The sequence below is a fragment of the Canis lupus genome, chromosome 24 (assembly GCF_003254725.2).
Source record: "Canis lupus dingo isolate Sandy chromosome 24, ASM325472v2, whole genome shotgun sequence".
Taxonomy (NCBI): Eukaryota; Metazoa; Chordata; class Mammalia; order Carnivora; family Canidae; genus Canis; species Canis lupus.
In genome coordinates, this window is record NC_064266.1 from 23,697,754 (window position 1) to 23,721,897 (window position 24,144).

General features: G+C 46.4%; 2 protein-coding genes and 1 long non-coding RNA gene across 6 annotated transcripts in view; 1 reads left to right on the forward strand and 2 right to left on the reverse strand.

Moving 5' to 3' along the window:
* Window positions 1-10,580: 10,580 nt before the first annotated feature.
* On the reverse strand, window positions 10,581-18,364 carry LOC118352285 (uncharacterized). Its single transcript, XR_004809186.2, has 2 exons — window positions 17,481-18,364; window positions 10,581-11,015 (listed from the first exon to the last, which is right to left on the reverse strand). It is a non-coding gene; the product is annotated as an uncharacterized LOC118352285 (long non-coding RNA).
* A 51-nt stretch (window positions 18,365-18,415) lies between these two features.
* MAP1LC3A (microtubule associated protein 1 light chain 3 alpha) lies at window positions 18,416-20,017 on the forward strand. Of its 2 annotated transcripts, XM_025469800.3 has the most exons (5): window positions 18,447-18,626; window positions 18,905-18,960; window positions 19,034-19,140; window positions 19,415-19,584; window positions 19,857-20,017. In XM_025469800.3, exons 1-4 carry the CDS (start codon window positions 18,587-18,589, stop codon window positions 19,575-19,577), a joined length of 366 nt encoding a protein of 121 aa, XP_025325585.1. In that variant the 5' UTR covers window positions 18,447-18,586; the 3' UTR covers window positions 19,578-19,584; window positions 19,857-20,017. The 2 variants fall into 2 exon arrangements, with proteins under 2 accessions (XP_025325584.1, XP_025325585.1); XM_025469799.3 differs by having other exon boundaries at window positions 18,416-18,626; window positions 19,415-20,017.
* Window positions 20,018-20,212: 195 nt separating this feature from the next.
* Window positions 20,213-24,144, reverse strand: part of PIGU (phosphatidylinositol glycan anchor biosynthesis class U) — a 94,693-nt gene continuing 90,761 nt past the window's right edge. For all 3 annotated transcript variants that reach the window (XM_049100550.1, XM_049100551.1, XM_035705961.2), the window contains one exon: window positions 20,213-20,647. In XM_049100550.1, the coding sequence (XP_048956507.1) occupies window positions 20,534-20,647 (114 nt within the window). In that variant the 3' untranslated portion in view covers window positions 20,213-20,533. The remainder of the gene's footprint in view (window positions 20,648-24,144) is intronic.

The following is a 24,144-nucleotide window of genomic DNA, read 5'->3' on the forward strand; positions in this document are numbered from 1 at the left end:
CTGTTGTTTTTCTGCACTTTCTTCTCAGAATTCCCCACTGGGCCACTTTACCTGAGTGAGCTCATCCTGGGTGAACGTCTGCCTTCCTTCCCTCAGACTCTGGTGTGGGTGTGTGAGAGCTGGGTCCCAGAATGTGCCTGCTACTAGTGGCTGTAGGCCACTACATCATCCATCCAGTAGCACTTTGGGATTTTGTCCCCCAGAAACCACATGTATTTATGTTTTATTGGGTTTTTCTTTTTGTCTTTTGTTTCTTGTTATAGAGGAGAGATTTAAAACTGCACAGTATAAACCTTGAAATCCCCCTTAGTTGTCCTTCATTCACCAAAAGTAACCTTTGTCTACAGTGAATTCTTCCATCTGGCAAAAATACTTTTCTAAATTTTCCAGCAAAAGTTTCCTTAATGGTATCAGGGAAGTAAAAGATGTACCCTTGAGAGCCTGGGGGCGTAGGTTATCAGGGCAAAATTTTTTAAAAATCTCCCTTTTTAGTGAAAGATAATAGGGATTTTCTACTCCATAATATACCCATATTTGTCTTAATAGCAGTAATCCTTTCAAATAATTTTCCCCAAATCTCCAAAGAAAACGGATTCTCGGGATCCCTGGGTGGCGCAGCGGTTTGGCGCCTGCCTTTGGCCTGGGACGCGATCCTGGAGACCCGGGATCGAATCCCGCGTTGGGCTCCCTGCATGGAGCCTGCTTCTCCCTCTGCCTGTGTCTCTGCCTCTCTGTCTCTCTCTGTGTGACTATCATGAATAAATAAATAAAATCTTTAAAAAAAGAAAGAAGAAAGAAAAGAAAGAAAGAAAGAGGGATCCCTGGGTGGCGCAGCGGTTTGGCGCCTGCCTTTGGCCCAGGGCGCGATCCTGGAGACCCGGGGTCGAATCCCACGTCGGGCTCCCGGTGCGTGGAGCCTGCTTCTCCCTCTGCCTATGTCTCTGCCTCTCTCTCTCTCTCTGTGACTATCATAAATAAATAAAATTAAAAAAAAAAAAAAGAAAGAAAGAAAGAAAAAGAAAGAGAAGAAAGAAGAAAGAAAGAAAGAAAAAGAAAGAAAGAAAGAAAGAAAGAAAGAAAGAAAGAAAGAAAGAAAGAAAGAAAGAAGAAAGAAAGAAAGGAAAAGAAAAGAAAAGAAAGAAAACGGATTCTCTGGGAAAATACTGCAGGTTTGCTCTGTCCCAGTAGACTCAGGAAGCACACCTGAGGCAAGGGTAATTATAGGACCAGAGCAAAATGACCCTGGATCAGTAATGATCTCAGATTCAGTTTTAAAAGTGAGATATGGAATGAAATAAATAAATGAATAAATGAATGAATGAATGAATGTGAGATATGGCCACTGGTATCCTCTTTGTTCTCAGAGGCTTCTTGAGGCTGGGATCTAAGTCTGAGCTTCCTATGTCCTTCTGGCTTGAATACTCCAAGAAGGATAGTCTGGTCAATTACCTGGTGGCAAAGTCAGGTTTTAAAAGAAGGGAGGGGCTCTGTCTGGGAAACAAAGTGGTCTGGTTACAGAGCAAGGGCTTGGAGACCTCACCCTCCTTTCTTTTTTTTAATCCTCCTCCTACACCCTTCTGTTTGCCTTAAAACTCCTAAACTGTTCCTTCAAGGTCCTAAGGAAGGTTTAGGCTCAGTCTGGCTTTGGGGAAGACAAGATGACTGCTGAACAATGGGATTTCTTCACATACGGGAAGCCCACTTTGGATGCATTCCAGTTTGCGATACAATGCGTGAAACTCCCTGGACTCATCTTCAGATGTAAGAACTTAGGTTTTTAAAAGTGTAATGAGGGATCCCTGGGTGGCTCAGCGGTTTGGTGCCTGCCTTTGGCCCAGGGCGCAATCCTGGAGTCCCGGGATCGAGTCCCGCGTCGGGCTCCCTGAATGGAGCCTGCTTCTCCCTCCTGTGTCTCTGCCTCTCTCTCTCTCTATGTCTATCATAATTAATTAATTAATTAAATCAATCAATCTTTAAGAAAATAAATAAATAAATGTGTAATGATAGTAGACACATGCAAATACACTAGGGTTTCTGTACTTAACAAGTTTGTGGGAATATAATAGCTACTAAGGTTAGAAGCTGACAACTGCCCTGGGCATAGAGAAGGGCATGGCTTCTGGGTTTCAGAAGTCCATTTGCCAGTATAATATGAGGCTGCCAGCATTGTGAAAATTGTTAAACATACAGAGAAGTTGAAATAATTCTATGCCCTCCATTTAATTCTATAACATTCTGTTACATCTCTTTATCATGTAACTATTCCTTCATCCATTCTGCTTTTGGATACATTTCAAGGTACAGCTGCAGACAGTACATACTCCTAAACACTTAAACATGCATGTTATTAACTAGTTTACCTTTTTAGGAGGGTGGGTGAAATTAATGTACAGTGAAATGCACAAATCTTAGATGCGCCACCTATGTGGCAAGTACTTACAAGCCAACTGAGCCCCCTTTTCAAGATCACATCACCCCAGAAAACTCTTCCTGCTGCTTCCCCAGCCAGTCTCTATCCCTAATCCCCAGAGGCAACCTCTGTTTCAGTTCCCTCCAGGGTACAGCTCCATCCATCATTTAGCCATCCACCTCAGCACCTGGCCACTGTGTCTGGGAATTCTCATGTTCCTCTGTGAGCTGGTATTGCCTTTTCTCCAAGAAATTGTTTTTAAAATACTGCAAGAATTAGAGGGGCACTGCACGGCTCAGTTGGTTAAGCATCCTACGCTTGATTTCAGTTCAGGTCATGCTCATTCGGGTCCTAGGACTGAGCCCTGCATCAGGTTTCATTCTACACTCAGCATGGAGTCTGCCTGAGAGTCTCCCCTTCCTCCTGCTCTTGCTCATGGGTGTGTGCTCTCCCTCTCTCTCCAAAAATAAAAATAAACCTTTAAAATACTGCAGGGGTGGCTCAGTCAGCTAAGTGTCTACCTTCAGCGTGGGTCTGGTCCCAGGGTCCTGGGATCAAGCCCAAGTTGGGCTCCCTGCTCAGCAGGGAGTCTGCTTCTTCCTCTCTCTCTGCCCCCAGCCCAGCTTGCTCTGTCTCTTTCTCCCTCTCAAATAAATAAAATCTTAAAAAAAAAACCCAAAAACCTAGGAATTACAGGATTCCTCCTCTTATGTATGTTTGACTCAAACCAACTGTACTTTTGTACATTTTTTCATTGAGAATCCCAAACCATCTTTCCACATCAAATTCAGGTTCTGGTGAATTACCAGGGGTTAAAAAGAAATGCAGATCTCATTGATTTGTTGCAGTAGGTAGAAATCATGAAATCGCCAAACATGTCAAATCAGTAGAGCCACAATCCAATGCCGGTGAACTTAAGCTGATCAATCATATTCAGTTGCAAAGGAAAATAACAGAACATGAAATGTTACGTCAACTGTGTTAAACAAGCTCAGTTGGATCAAAAGGCAACTTCTCCCACTATCTTCAAATTTATTCTCCAGGACTTGTTCTTCCCCTGCCTCTGGATGGAATGTCTTGGCAAATCTCAAGGCTTCGCTCACTACTTTTGGGTACTGAAGGCCCTCCTGTTGGCAAGTAATGTGTCTGGTCCAATGTAACAAAACCTTTGAACTGAATTTGGAGATGGAGACTGACCTGGACTCACCTTCAGCCCAGTGCTGTCCTTGCCCTCCGTGGTGGGGGGTGAGGGTAGGCAGCAAGCACTTGGAGCCTTTGTGCTGTCCCCTCTTTTGCCCCATGTTGCTAAGAGGGGAGTGAGATGGAGAGGAAGGTGCTCGCCTTACCAACACTGTTGTGAACTTGGTTCTGGCTCTCTAAGCCTGACATAGGTTTAAAGCTGAAACTTGTCCTTCTGATTCCTCTTTCAAGACTTTTCAAGACCTGTCTACTGTCCTCCTACCTGCCATTCCATTACTTTGGATGCTGTGGGCTCCCTGGCTGGCCCCTTATAACTAACTTTCTTTCTTTCTCTTTCTTTCTTTCTTTTCTTCTTTCTTCTTTCTTTCTTTTTTCTTTCTTTCTTTCTTCTTTCTTTCTTCTTTCTTTCTTTCTTTCTTTCTTTCTTTCTTTCTTCTTTTTCTTTCTTCTTTCTTTTTCTTTCTTTTTTTCTGTCTTTCTTTTTTATTTGTTTGTTTTAGATTTTATTTATTCATGAGAGACACAAAGAGAGAGAGAGAGAGAGGTAGAGACACCGGCAGAGGGAGAAGCAGGCTCCATGCAGGGAGCCCAATGTGGGACTTGATCCTGGACCCCAGGATCATGCCCTGGGCTGAAGGCAGACTCAAAACTGCTGAGCCACCCAGGGATCCCCCCTTATAACTTTCCTTTTGGCCTCTGATTCTCAGGGTTCCACTCTACACACTCTGCCTGTCAACTCAAGGTGAAACAGCATCATCCACCACCTCCCTTCATGGGTGGAGACAAAGCATATCAACGGCTTCTAACAATCTTCCTCTAGCGTCCAATTCTTTTTTTTTTTTTAATTTTTTTTTCTTTATTTATGATAGTCACACACAGAGAGAGAGAGAGGCAGAGACACAGACAGAGGGAGAAGCAGGCTCCATGCACCGGGAGTCCGATGTGGGATTCGATCCCGGGTCTCCAGGATCGCCCCCTGGGCCAAAGGCAGGCGCCAAACCGCTGCGCCACCCAGGGATCCCTAGCGTCCAATTCTTATAGGCTAGCAATCAGACTGAAGTCTGGACTCACTTTGGGCCACCTTGTTTTGCATTCCTGCATTAGTCCTGCTCTTCTCTTAGCATGTGGCCACTATTGCCTTGGAGGTTCAGCAGAAACTGAGATGAAAATTATTAGACTTTAACTTCCTAGTTCACAAGAAATGTGTTATTTAAAACTTCCCTTAAAGGCAAAATGAGGGGATCCTTGGGTGGCGCAGCAGTTTGGCACATGCCTTTGGCCCAGGGCGCGATCCTGGAGACCCGGGATCGAGTCCCACGTCGGGCTCCCGGTGCATAGAGCCTGCTTCTCCCTCTGCCTGTGTCTCTGCCTCTCTCTCTTTCCGTGACTATCATAAATTAAAAAAAAAAAAAAAGGCAAAATGAAATAGGAATTTCACGATTAAAAAAAAATCTGGACTTTAAAACTTTCTTGACATACAAGACTTGTTTGACTTTCAAATAGTATTAAGTTTTCAAATATACTTAGAGAAAACATGGACAAAAGAAACATATTGCCTGTAACTTGTTCTTATTTTAAAATCTTCCTTTGTGGGACGCCTGGGTGGCTCAGTGGTTGAGCGTCTGCCGGACATGGGATCAACATCCTGAGCCAAAGGCAGACGCTCAACCGCTGAGCCACCCAGGCGTCCCTGAAGGGAATAATTTAAACAGAAGAGTTGCAAGATAAAGTTGAGAAACTCTCCCCAAAAGTGGAAAAGGAGAAAATGGAAAAGTTAAGAAAATTGAGGGATCCATCTGAGATATTCAACATCTGGTTAGCAGAAGTTCTAGAAAGAAAACACAGAGGGTAGAAAAAAATGTTTAAGATCTTATTTATTTATTTATTTATTTATTTATTTATTTGAGAGAGAGAGTACAAGTAGGGGCAGAAGGAGAAGCAGACTTCCTGCTGAGCAGGGAGCCTGATACAGGGCTCAATCCTTGGACTCCTGGATCATGACCTGACCCAAAGGCAGATGCTTAACTGGTTAGCCATCCAGGCACTTCCAGAGGGTAGAAAATTATCAACAAGAGACTCTAAGAAAAATTTCCAAACTAAAGCCCTAAGTTTCCAGATCAAAAGATCTGAATGACCAGAGTTATTAATTTTTTTTTTCAGAGCAATTAATTTTATTTTCAGAGCAATTAAACTCATGAATATTTAAAAAAATTTTTTTTTCTTTTTTAAAGATTTTTATTTATTTATTCATGAGAGACACACACACAGAGAAGCAGAGATAGAGGCAGAGAAGAAGCTGGCTCCATGCAGGGACCCCGATGTGGGACTCAATCCCAGGACTCCGGGATCACACCCGGAGCCAAAGGCAGATGCTCAACCACTGAGCCATCCAGGCATCCCCAAAAAAGGAATTTTTAAAAATAAAAAAATAGGTAAATATAAAGACCCATACCAGGCCCCATCATCATGGCTCTCAGAACACTGTGGACATACACAGTCCAGAGAGAGAAGAAAAACAGGTGCCCAGGATTAGAAATTACAACAGCATTGGACCAACAGCATCACTAGAAACAGAATGGGTGATGCCCTCAAAATTCTGATTAAAAAATTACTTAAAACCTTGAGTTCTATTCCCAACCAAACTATTAGTTAAGTCTGAGAGTCAGGTAAATATTTTCAGACATATAAGATCACATGTATTTGTCTGCCATGCACTTTTCTCAGGAAGCTACTGAAGAATGTACATCAAAATCAGGGCATGAAGCAAAGAAAGTACAACATGGGCTTCAGGCAATTTGAGACTCCAACATGAGAGACACAAAAGGGATACCTCAGGATAATGGTGAGGGGCCTGGGGCAGTAAGCCTAGAGAGAAGTCCTAAATAGGGGAGAAAGGTGTTTCCAAGAAGAAAAAAACTGATAGGTTATTTGATCCATTTGAATAGATTGCGAGAGATTTTTAGTTCTTCAACAAATTTAAGGATAATTTAATATTGGAGCATGAAAATCAAAACAAAGCAACAAAAAAGTAAGCCCAAACTCCCAGAAATAAAAAAATTGTACAATAAAAAGCAAATTTAGGACATATCCTGTGGTTCAGCTGTGCATAGTTATACAGGCAAAATACTAGAAAACCCTGAATGGTGCTATAGCTGCTGAGGGATGGGAAGAGTGATGAGGGGCAAGAGTCGAATCCCCTTCCAGTGTAAGAACTAAAGAAATAGGAGGACAACTCTGGTGCTTAGAAACATGAAGGTGAGGGGCACCTGGGTGGCACAGTTGATTGAGCATCCAACTCTTGATTTTGGCTCAGGTCATCATCTCAGGGTTGTGACCTCAAACCCAACTTGGGGCCCCATGCTGGGCATAGAGTCTGCTTTTCTCTCTCTTTCAAAAAAAGAAGGAGGAGGAAGAGAAAGAGGAGGAGGAGGAGAAAGAAACATGAAGATAAATATTAGAAGAAATAGCAATAAGTAGTTAAATTGTTATTTGACTTTTTATTGTTATCAGTATTATTTGGGTAAAAGTTAAATTTTGAGAGTTTGCAATAACCTAAAGCTATGCTTATAATAGGATAAGTGAGTGCTTCTGGCCCTTTTCCACTGAAATAACTGAAGAATGAAGAGAATATTCTAGAACTCCAGGGGGAATCTGGAGAGCTAGACCAAAGAGAACCTGTTGCAAGCATAAATTATCTTGGAAGTCTCCTACAATCTTTTAAAATTGTACACGTATCTTTCATGCTGGTGGCTCTGTGGCGAATGCAGAACCTGAGTGGAATCAGGAACTCAGTCAGCCAGGTGAGCACTGATGGTGGCCTGGGTGAGAGGAGTAACTTGGGGTCCTTGCTGGGGTGTAGGAGGGGGATTCCCAAGGAGAGCATCAGAACTTGCTGAACTGGTGGGAGGGAAGGAATAAGAAGACCTCAAGGGGACTCTGAGGTGCTTGCTTGAGCAACCAGGTCCTGCCACTCGTTGAGATGGGGAGCAATTTTGGAGGGGACAGTGTTAGTACATGTGCTACCAAAGCAAGCACTGGAGGGACAAAATCAACCATTTTGAAATGGCCTGCTTAACCTGGGCCTATCAGACATCCATGGGTCTGATCATGTTGAACACCCTGTTGAATACACTATTCTGCCAGTCCGTGCTGGACAAACAGACTTGGGCCATAAGCCAGTGATTAAAGCCAAGAGCTTTATATGAATTCACCAGAGTGACAGAGTGAATGAAAAGGGAGAGGGGGGTGTGAAGGCATCACCAGGGATTCTTCACCTCCAGAGCTCTGCTCCAGGAGCAGGCGCCTGCAGACAATGAGAGCGAGGGAGGGAGGGAGGGGGGCCCAGAGAGTCAATTGAGGCGAACGCTCTTTGGATTAGGATTTAATTAAGATGCAGAAAATTCAAAGTAACTGTGGGCTTAAACAAGATAAAAGTTTGTCTAGTCAGCAGCCCAGGGTTGGCATGGTGACTCCACAAAGTCATCAGGGACCCAGGCTCTTTTCAGCTTTTAGCTCCACCATCCCCCCCGCATGGCCCTTGTCTTTGTGATCCAAGATAGCTGCTGGAGCTCCAGCCATCACATCAAGTTTCAGGCAGCTGACGGAGGATGGGTACAGAAGGTTGTACTCTTTCCCTCTAAGGAGATTTCCCAGAAGTCCCACAGAGAGAGCACTTTCCACTCTTTTTCTCCCCCTAAGAGCACTCTACGCCTTTATAGCAACCAAGCAGGCTACCTGAGAGGGGATGAAGCAAAAGGAGGGGATGGCCCGGGGGCTTCACAGGATCGTAGGCGAAGGTGATACTGGCCCAGGTGGTGGCTGATCACCTCAGGCCTGCTTCCCACCGGGTCTGGGGTCTTGCTTGTTGTAGATGCCCACCATGTCCGGTAGGACGCTCTTGTCCCACAACACTTACGTTTTGTGGACAGAAGTTTAGTCATCTTGTCACTCTTAACTGCAGTGGAAGCTGGGAAATCAAGCTGGCTGCCCTAAGAGACATTCAGGGTTGTGTTCCAAGGGGTAAGAGTCAGCAGTCTCCTCCATAGAAGCCAAGAGAAGAAAGAACTTCCAGGAGAAAGTGGTCGTAGCAGTGGGCTGGGAATGTGTGCTGGGCAAGAGAACATGGAGGCTCGTGGGGAAGTGACTGACCAAGGGTGAAGTAGAAATCTTGTCCGTTCAAAGGGTGGTGGTGAGGTGTGGTCTAGGCTGAGACCAGGGAAGTGCGGCCCAAGCTGAGCGGGCGGAGTGACAGCGGGGAGGGCTGTGAGGGGCAGATGGGGCTGAGAGGACACAGAGTGACAGGTGGGTGCGTGAAGGGGAGCGCCCAGCTGAGGCCTGGATCAGGCCGGGGTGATGGGATGTGAGGGCAGGGGGATAAGCAGGAGGTCGGATACTGGGGAAGATGGTGGCTTCACTTGGATGTTTCAAGCTTGAGAAGAATAACATTCCGAGGCAAACTTTGCTCAGGAGGCACGATCCAGACTTGAGGCTCTGAGGGGAAGTCAGGGCGTCAGGGCTGGAAGTAGGGGTCTGGTAGCCACTGACATGTTGAAGGCAGTAATGGCTGTGAAGGGAGACCTGACCCAGGAGGACATGAGCAGGCTGAAGAGAGATGAGGGCCGTGGCAGGATGAGAGCCCTCAGGTGCAGCCAGAGCCTGGAAAGGCCAAGGGGAGGCCACCTCCGCAGGTGACTGGCCAGCTCTGAAGGTGTGGGGAGGGCAGGGTAAAAGGAACAACCCTGGCCCTGTCACTCAGGGAGGGCGGGTGCGGGGTGAGCATGCCCCTGGCTAGAGGGAAAGGAGGGGACAGAGGGAGGGCGGCCCCATGTGGGCAGTGGGACTGGTCGTCATGGCCTATACTTCCCAGTGATGCCAGAGAGACTTTGAAGAGTGAGCGTAGACACTTGGGGACCCCTGGGCCGGTTTCTTTCCCTCTAGCCTTTGAAAAATTCAATTTAGAGTCTGTAAACAGGAACAACCAATCCTCACTCAGAGATAACAACCCTGTCTCAGACTTCAATCCTCCTGGGTCCTCCCAAAGTGAGGTCCTCCCATTTTACAAGTGAGTTCATTGCCTTAAATAAGATATCACAGCACTGGGTGCTAAAGTTGGGCCACCTGATCCAGGCCCTGTTTCCCCAGAATTCCGTGCCTTCTTGGTCACTCTTTGATATTGATCCTTGACCTCAGAGCCTACTCTGCTAGCATCTCCAGGTGATAAAATTGAGGTTCCAAGGGGAAAGAATGTGCTCCAAGTTTTCCAGTAAATGGTAAAGCTACTTTGGACCTACGTCTGTCGGCCACTGTGTAAAGGAAAAGACAGAGGCTTCAAGAAAGAGCCTGCCATGGTCACACAGCAATTGGTGGCCACCCAGGCCGGGCCGTTGCACGGCCACCCAAGGCCAGCTTTCTGCCCCAAACGGTCCTTTCGGATCTCCTTAGCACCCGGCAGCAGAGCTTGGCCCAGATTCAGTCCCTCCACATGGTCTAGAGGGGGAGACAGACCCTCAGATGGGCAGCAACCCAGAGAGACAGCACTGGGCAGGCCCAGAGTGGAGGTCCTCATCCAGCAAGTATCTAGCGAGCACCCTCTGTTTAAGTGCTGGGATAGAGCAGGAACCAAACATATGGAAAATGCTGCCATTAAGGGGCTTAAATATTAGTGGGAGGGAAAAATAAAATGATTTTTGTAATAATTATACACCATATCAAATTTAAACCCACAATGAAATACCACTGCACACCCACCAGAGTGGCTAAAATTAAAGCATCTGACAACACCAAATGTTTATAGGAGTACAGAGCTACTAGAACTCCCATATAAGTTGATTAGGATCTAAAATGGAACCACTACTTTAGAAAAAGATCTGGTAACATCTTACAGAACCAAACACACACCTCATAAGCCAGCAATTCCACTCCTAGATATTTGTCCAGGTGAAATAAAATGAGTATATCCACACAAAGACTATTACAGGAATGTTCATAGCATCTTTATTGTAATCACCAAAAGCTGGACAGTCCAGGTGTCCGTTGGTAGGAGGATGGATGACCAAACTGTGCTACATCCACACAATGGAAACTACCCAGCAATAAAAATAAACGGTCTACTGAGGTCTGTAATGACAAGAGGTTCATATTGAGGTAAAGAAACCAGATACAAAAGCATGTACTGAATGGGTCCGTTTATATGAAGTTCTAGCCAGCTGAGACTAACCTATAGTGAAAAGCTCAGAATGGTGGTTACATCTTGAGGTGAGGGTGGAAATGGACTGAGGAGAGGCAGAAGGGAACTTTCTCAAGAGGTGATGGTAGTGTTCAGTATTTTTGTAGGAGTTTGGGCTGTACGGTGTCAAAACTCCTCACACACTTAACATCTGTGCTTTGTTATATTTAAATGTTAACCCTGTAATGAAAAAAAATTACCCAAAACACATATTGATATGAATGTGAAGGGTTTAGAGGTAAACAGATGTCTGCAACTTACTGGGTTTTTTCCTTTTTTCTTTTGAGATATAATTGACATATAATATTTATATTAGTTTTTGGTGTACAATTTAATGATTCAGTATTTGCATATATTGTGAAATGGTTGCCACAATAAGTTTGGTTAAACACCATTAGCATACATAATTACAATTTTTTTTCTTATGATGGCGAACTTTTATGATGTACTTTTAGCAACTTTCAAATATACACTACAACATTACTAACCATAGTCACCAAGCTGTACATTATATTTATGTCCCCTTGATATAAATATCACACACACACACCCATGCAGGGCAGATCTCACAACCCTGAGATCATGACCTGAGCTAAAATTAATTAGTTTTGTCTCTGTCTCTGTGTTGCTCTGTTTCTCATGAATAAATAAACTTAAAAAAGATGCCCAACTGACTGAGCCACCCAGGTGGCCCCCCTTGACTTATTTATAACCCGAAAGTTTGTGCCTTTTGACCCCTTTCATTCATTTTGCCCCACCCCACTCCCCAACCTATGGCAACCACCAGTCTGTTCTCTGTATCTATGAGCTTGTTTTTTTCGATTCCATATATCTGTAAGTTCATGGTCCATCGGTGTGTCACAAATGGCAAGATTTCATTCTTTTTTATGGATTAATAATACTCTGTGTGTGTGTGTGTGTGTGTGTCACATTTTCTTTATCCATTCATCTATCAATGAACACTTAGGTTGTTTCTGTATCTTGGCTATAGTAAATAATGCTGCAATAAACATAGGGATGTGTATTTCTTTCCTAGAGATTTTGTTTCCTTCATATAAACACTCAGAGGTGGAATTACTAGATTCCTACTTTTAATTTTTGAGGAAACTCCATACTGTTTTCTACAGTGGCTGCACAAATTTACATTCCTACCAACAGTGCACAAGTGTTCCCTTTTCTTCATACCCTTGCCAACACTTGTTTCTTGTCATGTTGATAACAGGTAGCCAGGTGTGAGGTGGTATCCCATTGTGGGTTTTTTTTTGTTTTTTTTAGATTTTATTTATTCATTCATGAGAGACACACTCACAGAGAGAGAGGGAGAGGCAGAGACACAGGCAGAGGGAGAAGCTGGCTCCATGGAGGGAGCCCTATGTGGGACTCAATCCCAGGTCTCCAGGATCAGGCCCCGGGCTGAAGGCAGCGCTAAACCGCTGAGCCACCCGGGCTGCCCCACATTGTGGTTTTGGTTAGCATTTCCCTGATCAGTGACATTGAGCATCTATGTGTCTATTGGCCTTCTGTATATCTGCTTTGGAAGTGTCTATTCAGGTCCTCTATTTTTTAATCAGATTGGGGGTTTTGGATTTTTTGCTCTTGAGTTGTATGAGTTCTTTATATATTTCAGGTATATATTATATATGTAATATATATATATTTACCCCTTATCAAATATATGACTTGTAGATATTTTCTCCTATTTGGTAGTAGGTTGTCTTTTTATTGTGTTGATGGTTTCCTTTGCTGTGCAGAAGCTTCTTATTTGATGTAGTCTCACTTATTTTTGCTGTTATGTTTGCTTTTAGTATCAAATCCTAAAATCATCACCAAGACCAATGTTAAAGAGTTTATCATCTATGCTTTCTTATAGTTTTATGGTTTCAGGTCTTACATTCATTTTTTTTTGAAGATTTTATTTATTTATTCATGAGAGACACAGAGGAGAGAGGCAGGAACACAGGCAGAAGGAGAAGTAGGCTCCATGCAGGGAGCCCAACGTGGGACTTGATCCCAGGTCTCCAGGATCACACCCTGGGCTTAAGGGGGCGCTAAACCACTGAACTACCAGGGCTGCCCCAGGTCTTATATTCAAATCTTTGAATTAGTTTTTGTTACAGTATAAGTAGTGGTCCAGCCCTCCCATCATCATTTACTGAAGAGACTATCCTTTCCTCCATGATGTATTCTTGGCTTCCTTGTTATAAATTAATTGTTCATCTATACATGGGCTTATTTCTGGGATCTCTATTCTACTCCAGTGATCTATGTGTTTTTAATAACAATATTATAAAAAAAATAACAATATTATACTGTTTTGATTACTATAGCTTTGTAATATAGTTTGAAATCAGGAAGTGTGATACCTCTAGCTTTGTTCTTCTTTCTCAAGACAGCTTTGACTCTTCAGAACCTCTTATGGTTCCATACAAATTTTAGAATCATTTTTTCTATTTCTGTGAAAAATGCCTTTGGAATTTTAATAGAGATTGCATTGAATCTGTACATTGATTTGGGTATAGAGACATTTTAATATTCATCTAACTCATGAGTACAGAATATTCATTTATTCATGTCTTCAATTTCTTTCATCAATGTCCTATGATTTTTAGTATATAAGTTTTTCACCTCCTTTGTTAAATTTATTCCTAGGTATTTTATTCTTTTTGATGCAATTTTAAATGGGGTTGTTTTCTTAATTTCTCTTTCTGATAGTTCATTTTTAGCATATAGAAAGACAACAGATTTTTATATATTGATTTTGTATCACAACTTTACTGAATTTATGAGTTCTAACAGTTTTTTGGTGGAGTTTTTAGGGCTTTTTATATATGTAATATCCTGTCATCTGCATATAGTGGTAGTTTTACTTCTTCCTTTCAGATTTGGATGCCTTTTATTTCTTGCCTAATTGCTCTGGCTAGGCTTTGCAAGATGGTTTTGAATAAAAGTGTTAAGAGTGGGCATTGTTGTCTTGTTTCTTTTTTTTTTTTCAAAGATTTTATTTATTAATGAGAGACAGAGAGAGAGAGAGAGAGAGGCAGAAACACAGGTAGAGGGAGAAACAGGCTCCATGCAGGGAGCCCGACATGGGACTCGATCCCGGGTCTCCAGGATCAGGCCCTGGACGGAAGGCGGTGCTAAACCGCTGAGCCACCAGTGCTGCCCCGTTGTCTTGTTTCTGATCTTAAATGAAAAGCCCTCAAATGTTTACTGTTGAGTATGTTAGAAATTAGTTTGTCATATATATAGCCTTTACTATGTTGAGATATGTTTTTATCATAAATGGATGTTGTGGGGCACCTGGGTGGCTCAGCTGGTTAAGCGGCTGCCTTCCGATCAGGTCATGATCTCAGGGTCCTGGGGTGAGTTCCCAAGTGGGGCTCCCTGCTCAGCAGGGGAGTCCACCTCTCCCTCTTTGCCTGCCACTGCCCTTGCTTGTGGGCAAGTGCTCTCTTGTCAAATAAATAAAATATTAAAAATAAATAAATAAATAAATAAATAAATAAATAAATAAATAAATAGATGTTGGATTGCAGCTTATTCTGAGATGCATAAAAAAGAGTGGATGGAGGGCAGCCCGGGTGGCTGAGCAGTTTAGCGCTGCCTTCAGCCCAGGACCTGATCCTGGAGACCCAGGATTGAGTCCCATGTCAGGCTCCCTGCGTGGAGTCTGCTTCTCCCTCTGCCTGTCTTTCTCTCTCTCTCTCTCTCTCTCTCATGAATAAATAAACAAAATCTTAAAAAATATATTAAAAAAAAGTGGATGGAAAAAAAAAAAAGATTGGATGGAGAGCCACCTGGGTGGCTCAGCAGTTGAGCGTCTGCCTTTAGCTCAGGGCATCGTCCAGGGGTCCCGGGATTGAGTCCTCGAGGAGCCTGCTTCTTCCTCTACCTATGTCTCTGCCTCTCTCTGTGTGTCTCTCATGAATGAATAAATAAAATCTTAAAAAAGAAAAAAAAAAGATTGGATGGATGGACATACAGATGATAAAGCAAACATAAGAGTGTAGAATGTAACTGGTAAGAATATTGGTGATCGCTGGACAGTGACTTCAAGTGTTCCATATACCTGAATATTTTCATAATGCTTAGAAAAATTACATAGCATATTAGAAGGTGATAGATGTTCTGGCAGAAAGATAAGCAAGGCATTGGGAGGGAGGATAGGGAGTGACTGAGGTGGGAGCTGAAACATTAAATAAAATCACTCAGGAAAGCCTTCCTGAGAAGACCTGGAAAATCAAGAGTGCGAGCCACACAGAAATCTTGGGGGAAAATGTTCCAGGCAAAGTGACCAGTAAGTACAGAAAAGCCCTGGGGCACAAGCATGTCCGGGGTTCCTGGAATAGCAAGGAGGCCAGTGTAGCTGAAGCCAGGGGTGTGAGGGTGAGGGTACATGAGGCCCCAGGAGCAGCAGGAAGGGAGATCCCACAGGCTCACGGGCCACTGTTCAGCTTTGACTTTTGCTCTAAATGAGTGGGATACAGGAACAGCTGTCAGTGTAGTGAGACCAAATGGAGGCTCACAAAGTCAAAACAAAGAGGCCAGAGGGGAGCTGCTGGCAGTGGTCAAGCGAGAAATGGTGGTGGCTCCCGCCTGAGGGTCGTGGTGGAAGTGGTGAGAACTGGTCAGGTTCTGGATCTATTTTGAAATGTGGGCCAGCAGGGTTTGGGCATGGATTGGATGTGTGGGTAGTGAGAGAAAGAAAGCAGTCAAAAATGATGGATAGAGACAAGGAAGATTACAGTGGGAGCACATTTTAGAGGAAGAGCATAGGTTCATTTGGGGGAAGCTAAATTTGAGACGTCTGCTAGGCTTTCAAGTAGAGTAGACATTTGGATTCAAGGGAGATTGGGGAGAGGGAGGAAGCCTTAGGGAGAGAAACAGGAGGACTGGAGAAGGGAGTGTCAGTCCAGCTAACTGGTTGAGTAAGAGTAAGAGCAAGCACAGACCTTGGGGTTTGGGGGAGGAGCCCCTCCCCCACTGTAGCCTCAGTCCAGGGCTTAGTCAGACAAAAGAGAGGTGTAACCATTTCCCCAAGGCCATGGCCGACCTAATTCTTTCAGTCGCACTCAATAGCTCTGACCACACTCTCCTGTAACTTGGTGAGATTTGTCCATTTTGACACAGCTTTAGACCAAAGGTCAGAGAACTAAGGCCTCAGGCCAAATCTGTTTTAGCAAATAAAGTTTTATTGGGGGCACAACTATGCCCATTAGGGGCCTTAGGCTACTTCCACATTCCAACAGAATTGAGTAGTTGCTGGAGATTATATGCCCTCAAAACCAAACATATTTACTGTCTGGCCTTTTCAAGGGAAAGTTTCCTGACCCCTTCTCTCTCTCACGGTGTGTTGCTCTGTTAAAGGGATTCCTAAGATATTCAGTGGGACATTTAGGTGGTCCCATTTTTTTTTTTTTTTTTGCCATTAAGAAAATGCTCCAATAGGGGATCCCTGGGTGGCTCAGCGGTTTCGTGCCTGCCTTTGGCCCAGGGCACGATCCTGGAGTCTCGGGATCGGATCGAGTCCCACATTGGGCTCCCGGCATGGAGCCTGCTTCTCCCTCTGCCTGTGTCTCTGCCTCTCTCTCTCTGTGTCTACCATAAATAAATAAAAATAAATCTTAAAAAAAAGAAGAAAATGCTCCAATAAACACATTTAACTATGTTCCCTTGAGCTCACATGGCACACAGCAAGGGGAATTCCTGGTCTCTAGGATATAGGCATCTTCAGTTTCGGTAGATTTTGCCAAATTGCTCTCTACTGTGCTAAAAAGATTTACACCCTCATCAGCAGCATAGAGTTCCCATTTTTCCATTTTTCTCTAAAACATGGTATGATATTCGTTCATATTAGTTAGCAGTTTTCTGTTGTTCATGGATTCCTCTGGGTCTTCTGGCTGTGAGTGATGGTTATGCTTCTCTCTTCTTTTTCTTGGCCTGGTGCTCTGGCTAGGACCTTGATACAATGTTGCATTGTGTTCAATGACAAAATTCAAAATTTGTTCTTGGCTTTAAAGGGAATAATATTTAACATTTTATCATATAGTATGGTATTTTACCATTCAGTATGATGTTTACTGCAGGTTTTTTTGGGAGGAGTAGGAGGAGTTCACTTAGAAAACCATCTGGATTAATTTTTTTAGGTATATAGCTACTCACTTTGTATATTTCTTTTTTATTTTTATTTTTTAAAGATTTTATTTACTTATTCATGAGAGACACAGAGAGAGGCAGAGACATAGGCAGAGGGAGAAGCAGGCTCCCTGTGGGAAGCCCGATGCAGGACTCGATCCCAGGACCCCAGGATCCGGACCTGAGCAGAAGGCAGACACTCAACCACTGAGTTACCCACATGCCCTGATCATCTGTTTTATTTTTTTAAATTTTTTTGATCATCTGTTTTAATAGGTGAATGTAAAATCTTTTTTACCTCTGATTTTGTATCATTTACCATTCTTTTAACTACTTTTTTTCTCCTTTCCTGCTTTGGCCATTACACTTTCCATTCTTTAGTGATCCCTCATAAGTGTCTGAAATACACACTTTGGTTTACAAAGCTGGGCAATTATCAGTATCTTTATCTTTCTCCCCTCAAATCAGGCATCTTAGAACACTTGAACTGATTGCCCTCTCCAGTCTTACCAGTTGTGTCCTTTCTTGTTTTGTACTCCACAGATTAACCGTCACTGTTCATGTTCCACTGTGTTTTAGATCTACTCACGTTTGCCAGTTGAGTTGCTCACCATTTTTCTATCTTCTCTTTGGAGTTCTGCAAATTCATTACAAAGTGCCAAAATGCTACTTTTATTTATCCCGCTTTGGATTTTATGTGAGAATCCTGGTCTTTAATGAAGTTTGTAAGCTCTTCTTCAGGTACTGCCTCTCCCATTTTTTTTCTCTCCTTCTGGAATTCTGATTGGGCCTGTGATAGGACTGAAGTGAGAAGACTCACTTCCTCTTTTACATTGCCCATCACCTAGTTTCTCTGGTGAGTTGCTTCTGATCTATTTTCCAGTTCAGTGGCTTATCTTCTATATCTAATCTACTTTTTTGTCTCATCCTTTGAGACCTGAATTTCAATAGTTTTTCTAATTCTAGAAATTCCTTCTAAAACCTGTGTTCCTTTTTAGTGTCTTGCTCTTTCATGTTTTAATCCCTCACCCTAGCTTTTTCTTCTCTAATCATGAGCTCCACGAAGGCGAGAAGGTCTTTGGGTTCACTGTTGTCACCCCCGGTGCCTCGCACCGTTGCTGGAACAGAACAGACTCCGAGTGTCCTATGGGATGACTTGGCACCAGTGGGAACGGAAAGATGCCGATCTGGGGACTGGCTCTGGCTCCCGCTCGCTCTCGGGCTCTCGGGCTCTCGGGCTGCGGGAGCCGAGAGGTGGCTCAACCCCGGCTTCGGGGAGAGGGGGCGGCAGCCCATGACATCACCGGACTGTGACGTGCCCAGGAAGCCCCGCCCCTTCGCGGCCCAGACCGGGAATCCAGCTCTGTCCCGTGACGTCACGGGTCCGGGCGGGAGGGTTTTGCGTCGGCCCAATGGGAGTGGCGCGCCGGCCTCCCCTTTAAGGAATGTTGTGACCTGACGTCACCCGGGCGAGTTACCTCCCCGAGCCACCGCCGCCAGGCTCAGCTCGAGCCCCGGAGCCCTTGAGCGCGAGGCGCGGAGCCCCCGAACCTCCGCCAAAGCCCCCAGCCGCGCGCCCCGGAGCCCCGGCCTGCGCGCCCCGCCGGGCCCGCGCGATGCCCTCGGACCGGCCTTTCAAGCAGCGGCGGACCTTCGGTGAGGCCCGGCGGGCGGCCAGCGGGCGCGGGGAGGGGGCCCCGCGAGACTGACCCTCACTGCCGCAGGCGACGTCAGCCCCGTGACGTCAGACTCGGGCTGGACCCCTGGGCCGTGAGGCAGGTTCAGGCCTGGGCCGGGACCTCGCCTCCCAGCCGGCGGGTGCCAGGCCCTAGGGCCTGATGGCCCTGGGGGCGGGGGTTGGGGGGCGGGGCCGGGGACAGGCGGGGCGAAGGGCGAGCGGGACCGCGGCCTTACTGCCCGCCCTCTGTCCGCAGCCGACCGCTGTAAGGAGGTGCAGCAGATCCGCGACCAGCACCCCAGCAAGATCCCGGTGAGTCCCGCCACCCCCCATCCCCGCGGCCCCAGGCCCCGCCGGGCTCACGCATCCCCCGCCCCACCCCTAGGTGATCATCGAGCGCTACAAGGGTGAGAAACAGCTGCCTGTCCTGGACAAGACCAAGTTCCTGGTCCCAGACCATGTCAACATGAGCGAGTTGGTCAAGATTATCCGGTGTGTGGGCAGCAGCAGTCAGAAGGGGCTTGGGTCCTTCTGGGGGAGGGCGAGGCCCCAGCAGGCCGGGCCTGGCCTTAAATCTCTGTTCTGGAGAGGTTGGGATAGTCAAGGTCAGGGCTGGGATCAGTGTCAGGTCAGAGGTGAGGGCTCCTAGAAGGGGCTGGGATGGGTGTGAAGCCACCTCAATCCTTTGGGGGGAAGGGGGGTGTAGGGCTCCACCCACCCAGGAGCCAGGTCCCCTCATACTGGCTTGCTCTTCTGCCCACCCCAGGCGCCGCCTGCAGCTGAACCCCACGCAGGCCTTCTTCCTGCTGGTGAACCAGCACAGCATGGTGAGCGTGTCCACACCCATCGCGGACATCTATGAGCAGGAGAAGGATGATGATGGCTTCCTCTACATGGTCTACGCCTCCCAGGAAACCTTCGGCTTCTGAGCCAGCAGTAGGGGGGGGTGGTTGGCCTGGGAGTGGGGGGGTGCCCTGTCAGGCTCTGCCCAGGGAACTCCTGGCTCCTGAACTGAACTGCTCTGCCCGGGCTGGGCTGGGCAGGGATGCTGGCCCCCTAGCCAGGGGGCACCAACTGCACCTACTCTGCCCCTGGGTGGATCCTGGGCCAGTCATTGTTAGGGATGCCCTCCTGGGTGCTGGCTGGGATGGGGGAGGGTGGGGAACAGCCCCCAGCACTCTTGCTCGTGTGATTTATCTTTTTTTTAGGCCCCTGCCCATCTGCCCCTCCCTCACCTGAGGCGCTGCCCCCCTGCCTGGACCTGCCCACCCCTGAAGGACTGGCCCTTGGCTCACCTGATCTTGACATGGTGTATGGATCTGTGGTCATTGTTCCTCTGCAGAATAAAGATTGCTCAGGCCTGCCTGGCCCTTTGCTTCCAGCTGCTTGGGGAATGGGTAGGGCTTCGGGTGGCACTGTCTCATACTAGTTTCAGCTCACTAGGAACAGCTTTGTGTGCTGTGGACTTGGGGCTCATTCTGGAAACTCGCACCAGTGTGTGGTATACCGTGGTGATATAAGGGGCCAAGCCCACCCTTTCCAGGAGTTCAGTGTGGGCCCAGGATAGATTTCATAACAAAAAAGATTTATTAAGTAGCCACAACCTAACAAATCCTGCTCACCTGCTTCTTCCCCTTTCCAGCATGGAGGGGGTTCCCTGGTATGCAGAGCCAAAAAGTGGGGGTCCAAGTGGAGTTGCTCCTGGCTATTCCCCACAGGCCTTGCTGCCAGCCATGGCTCCCCTCTGGTGCCAGAGATTTGTAACCCTGGACTCGAACCTCATTTGCCTGAGGACTCCTCTGCTGGGAACTCTGGCTAGAGGGCTGGGCCCAGCCTCTGGCCCTTTGACCCCCTGAAGTCCATGCAGCCCTGTGCCCAGCCAGGCCTACTTGAGCACAAGCATGGCCTCTGTGCCGTCCTTGGCAGTCAAGTAGAGACCATGTGTGAGGTAGTACTCCCGCCGCAGGAAGGCATAGAAGTAATCAGAGATGAGCAGGATCTGGGGGGAGAGAGAAGGTGTCAGAAGCTCTAAGGAACCTCCCCCTGAACCTTGGGTCACTGAGGGGCTGGGCAGGTGTGGGGGAGACCCTGCTCAGGCACCCCTTACCCACACTGCAAGGTCTTGCACTTCAGAAGTCGCCCCAATCCATCCCACCCCTGTGGGTTTATGCCACCATCCCTAGGTCTGGCCTCTGAACTCCAGAATGTGACCTCTGCAACCAGAGGCCCCTCCACAGTACAGCTGAGTCTCTGTCAAAGTTACTTCTCCCACTGTGAACCCATACCCCCCATCTTCCTTCCAGGTGCTGAGGCCACAGAATCACCTGATACTTCACCTGCCAGTTCTATCTCCCAAATGCTCTCAAATTCACCCATTTCTACTTGTCCTTACAGCTACCACCCTGAACAAAATCACTGCCATCTAAACAGCAGCAGTCTCTTCTCTGTGTTCCCTGGTCCCAAGCCTCCCAACCCCAGTCCATTCTACTTAGCAGCCAGAGATTGCTTTTCAGAACAAATCTGGTCATGTTCCTACCTGAAAGGTCCTCTAAAGGCTTCCTAAGGCTCTTAGGGTGAATATCAAACTCCTTTGAGGCTCTGAGGCCTTGGGCCTGGTCCCTATCCATGTGCATGCCTCACCCTCTCTCCTGCTCCACCTCACTCAGCTCCAGTCACACTGGCCTCTTTCCTCCTGCTGCAGGATCTCTGCTGTTCCTTCTGCCTGGAATGTTCTCTTCCCTTTCATCCAGTCACCATCTGCTTACCCTTTAGGTCTCAGAAAGGATCATTTCCTTAGAGAAGCCCTCCCATACCCCCCAGGTTGGGTCTTAACCCCATTAATCTTAAATTAGTTTTTCTTTCATCTGCATGACTGCCTGATAACTGTGGCTCCTCCCCTGGACTGGGAAGGGTCCCCAAGGGGTTCTGACACTCTGGTATTCATGCCCAGCTCAGTCTGCCTTTCCTATATGGGCCACAGAATCAAAAAGGCCCTAGAAGCTCAGGCTACCATCCCTATCACAGAGGCCCAGAGCTGAACAAGGACTTGCGCCATTTTATAATCCCATCACATGCTAAGACCTCCAGTACCTGGGGCAGGAGGGGCTCACAACCCCAGGTCTCAGCCACTTAGAGGCCTCTTAGACCATCAGCCCCAACCACCTGTTGCACAGATGAGAAGATGGAAGCCCAGAGCAGTGGTGGGGAGCACCTGGCTAGAGCCTACAGAGCAGGTCAGAGGTTGAGTTGAGTCTGGGATCTTGGCCTCTGATCCTCAGAAACCCCTGTCCTGGGCAGCCTCATGCTGTGGGCAAAAAGAACATGGAGGGGCTTGAAACAAGAGCTAAGGACAAACGCCAGGGCTGGCCTCTATCTAATAGATGAGGAAACTGAGGCACAGAGTGTCCAGTAGTTGGCCTAAGACTATGCCAGGAGAGCTGGCCTAGTGGCCAGGACCCTGCAAAGTGAGGCACCTGGAGTCCAGTCTGCCACAGGGCAGAGAACTTGCAGCAGAGGCTATCAGTGGAGCAGATAGCCCAGGGCCCGAGGCCTTTCCTTACAGCCGCCTGCGGGGTCAGTTACCACAGCAAAGGCTGACCTCATAGCCTGTAGCCCCTTTTTCACCCAGACCCGAGGTGTCCGGTCTGGGGATGGGAAGCCTGAAGCTGTGGCTGAGCTGGTGGGGCTAACCCCCAAGCCAGGTCTGGTGAGGGTGAAATGCAAAGTCACAATTCACAATAAAACAAAATGGACCGACTTCAGTGTCATACACAATCAGCTGCACAAGGATTAGAAAATCAAAATACTAGGGATTAGGTTGAACCATATAAAACGGGCATTTTTGCAGATCAAAAATGGTTGAGTATTGGAAAGTTCATATAGTTCAATCCAATATAAAATGGAAAAAAATGAAGAGATACAAACAGTAGAGCACACTTTTTTTTTTTTTTTTAGCACACGTTATTTAGAAGAACCAAAACAAATATCTAAGGCCTTAGAGAGCTATTCTTTTTCCTTATAATCCTTAATATTGCAAATTATGTATGCATATATCATTGACTAAAAAATCAATTAAAAGCAACCAGCCAATAAATGACTGAATAAATAAATAAATGAGAGGATTCCTTTTGGAATCCTTACAGAGGAATTCCAAATAACTTATGCAGACATGCCCTCCTCCAGGAGATGGAACCTAATTCTTTTTTCTTTTTTTTGAACCTAATTCTTGTCTGCCCCCTACCCCTGCCTGAGTGGGCCAGACTTGGTAACTCATTTCCAAAGAACAGAGCAGGGAAGGAGAAAATAGTTCTTTACTGGAGAAGTCCCACAAACATGGTCTTGAACAAATGATGAAGGGTAACAGCATGAAATCAGGTGGCTAGCATGTACTGGCTGAGCATTCAAAAAATCCAAACCCCAGTCTTTTTTTTTTTATTTTTTTAATTTTTTTCCAAACCCCAGTCTTATAGAAAAGTATGGGACAAACCCAAAGGAGGGACACTCTACAGGATACCTGGCCAGTGCTCCTCAAGACTGTCCAGGTCATGAGAAATTAGGACAGAGTGAGAAAGGGGGCACAGAACATCGGGGAGACAGGACACTTAAAAGTAATGTGGTCTGCTGGCTTGGGTCCTGGGTGTTCAATGTTAAATTTTTCAACTTTGCTGTGTCTGTGAAAATTTTTATGATAAAGTGTCAGGAGAGGGTGGCATGGAGGGAAAGAGCCCTGTGTGCTGGCTTGGTCTATCTGGAACCAAAGGTCACTAGTCCTGATTGGGTGTCCTGCCCCTGCCTCCACAGAGAAGGCATCTTGTGGACACCAGGCTGGCCTGGAGGCTTGGCTTTTTCAGAGAGATGCCCCCAGATGGTAGTAGGCTGGCCGAGGCAACCTCTTCTGACCTTGAAGCTTTCCATTTGGGCTGAGGAGAAGGGATTTCCCAGAGGCCATGGGATTCAGGCCACACAGCAGCTGCAGACCAAGAGCCCTTCTGCCCAGTCTGGGCAGTGGAAGTTAGGCAAGGAACAGTAGAAAGAGCATGGGCGAGTTAGTGGCTGTGTGGCCCTATGTAAGTCACTTTCCCTACCCTAAGCTGCATTTTCCTTATTTGAAAAGTGAGTTATAAACCAGTTTACTCACAATGGTGGTTCCCCTAGCCCTTGCTCAGTTCCTCTGTGTTTTCAGAGACCTGCAGAGCAGCCCATTTTTTAGAGCTGCCCTCAGGACAATGGCTGGACTCATCTCTCCTGCAATCAACCACCACGTTCTGCTAATCTCCTTCTTCAGACTTCCAACTCAGTCTCCTTGTCTCCTCCCGTTGCCACCCCTTGATGGAAGGCCTCCTGTATCATCCTGGCTCTTTTTTTTTTTTTTTTAAGATTTTATTTATTTACTCATGAGAGACACAAAGAGAGAGGCAGAGACATAGGCAGAGGGAGAAGCAGGCTGCCTGTGGGGAGCGCAATGCGGGACTTGGTCCAGGACCCTAGGATCACAAC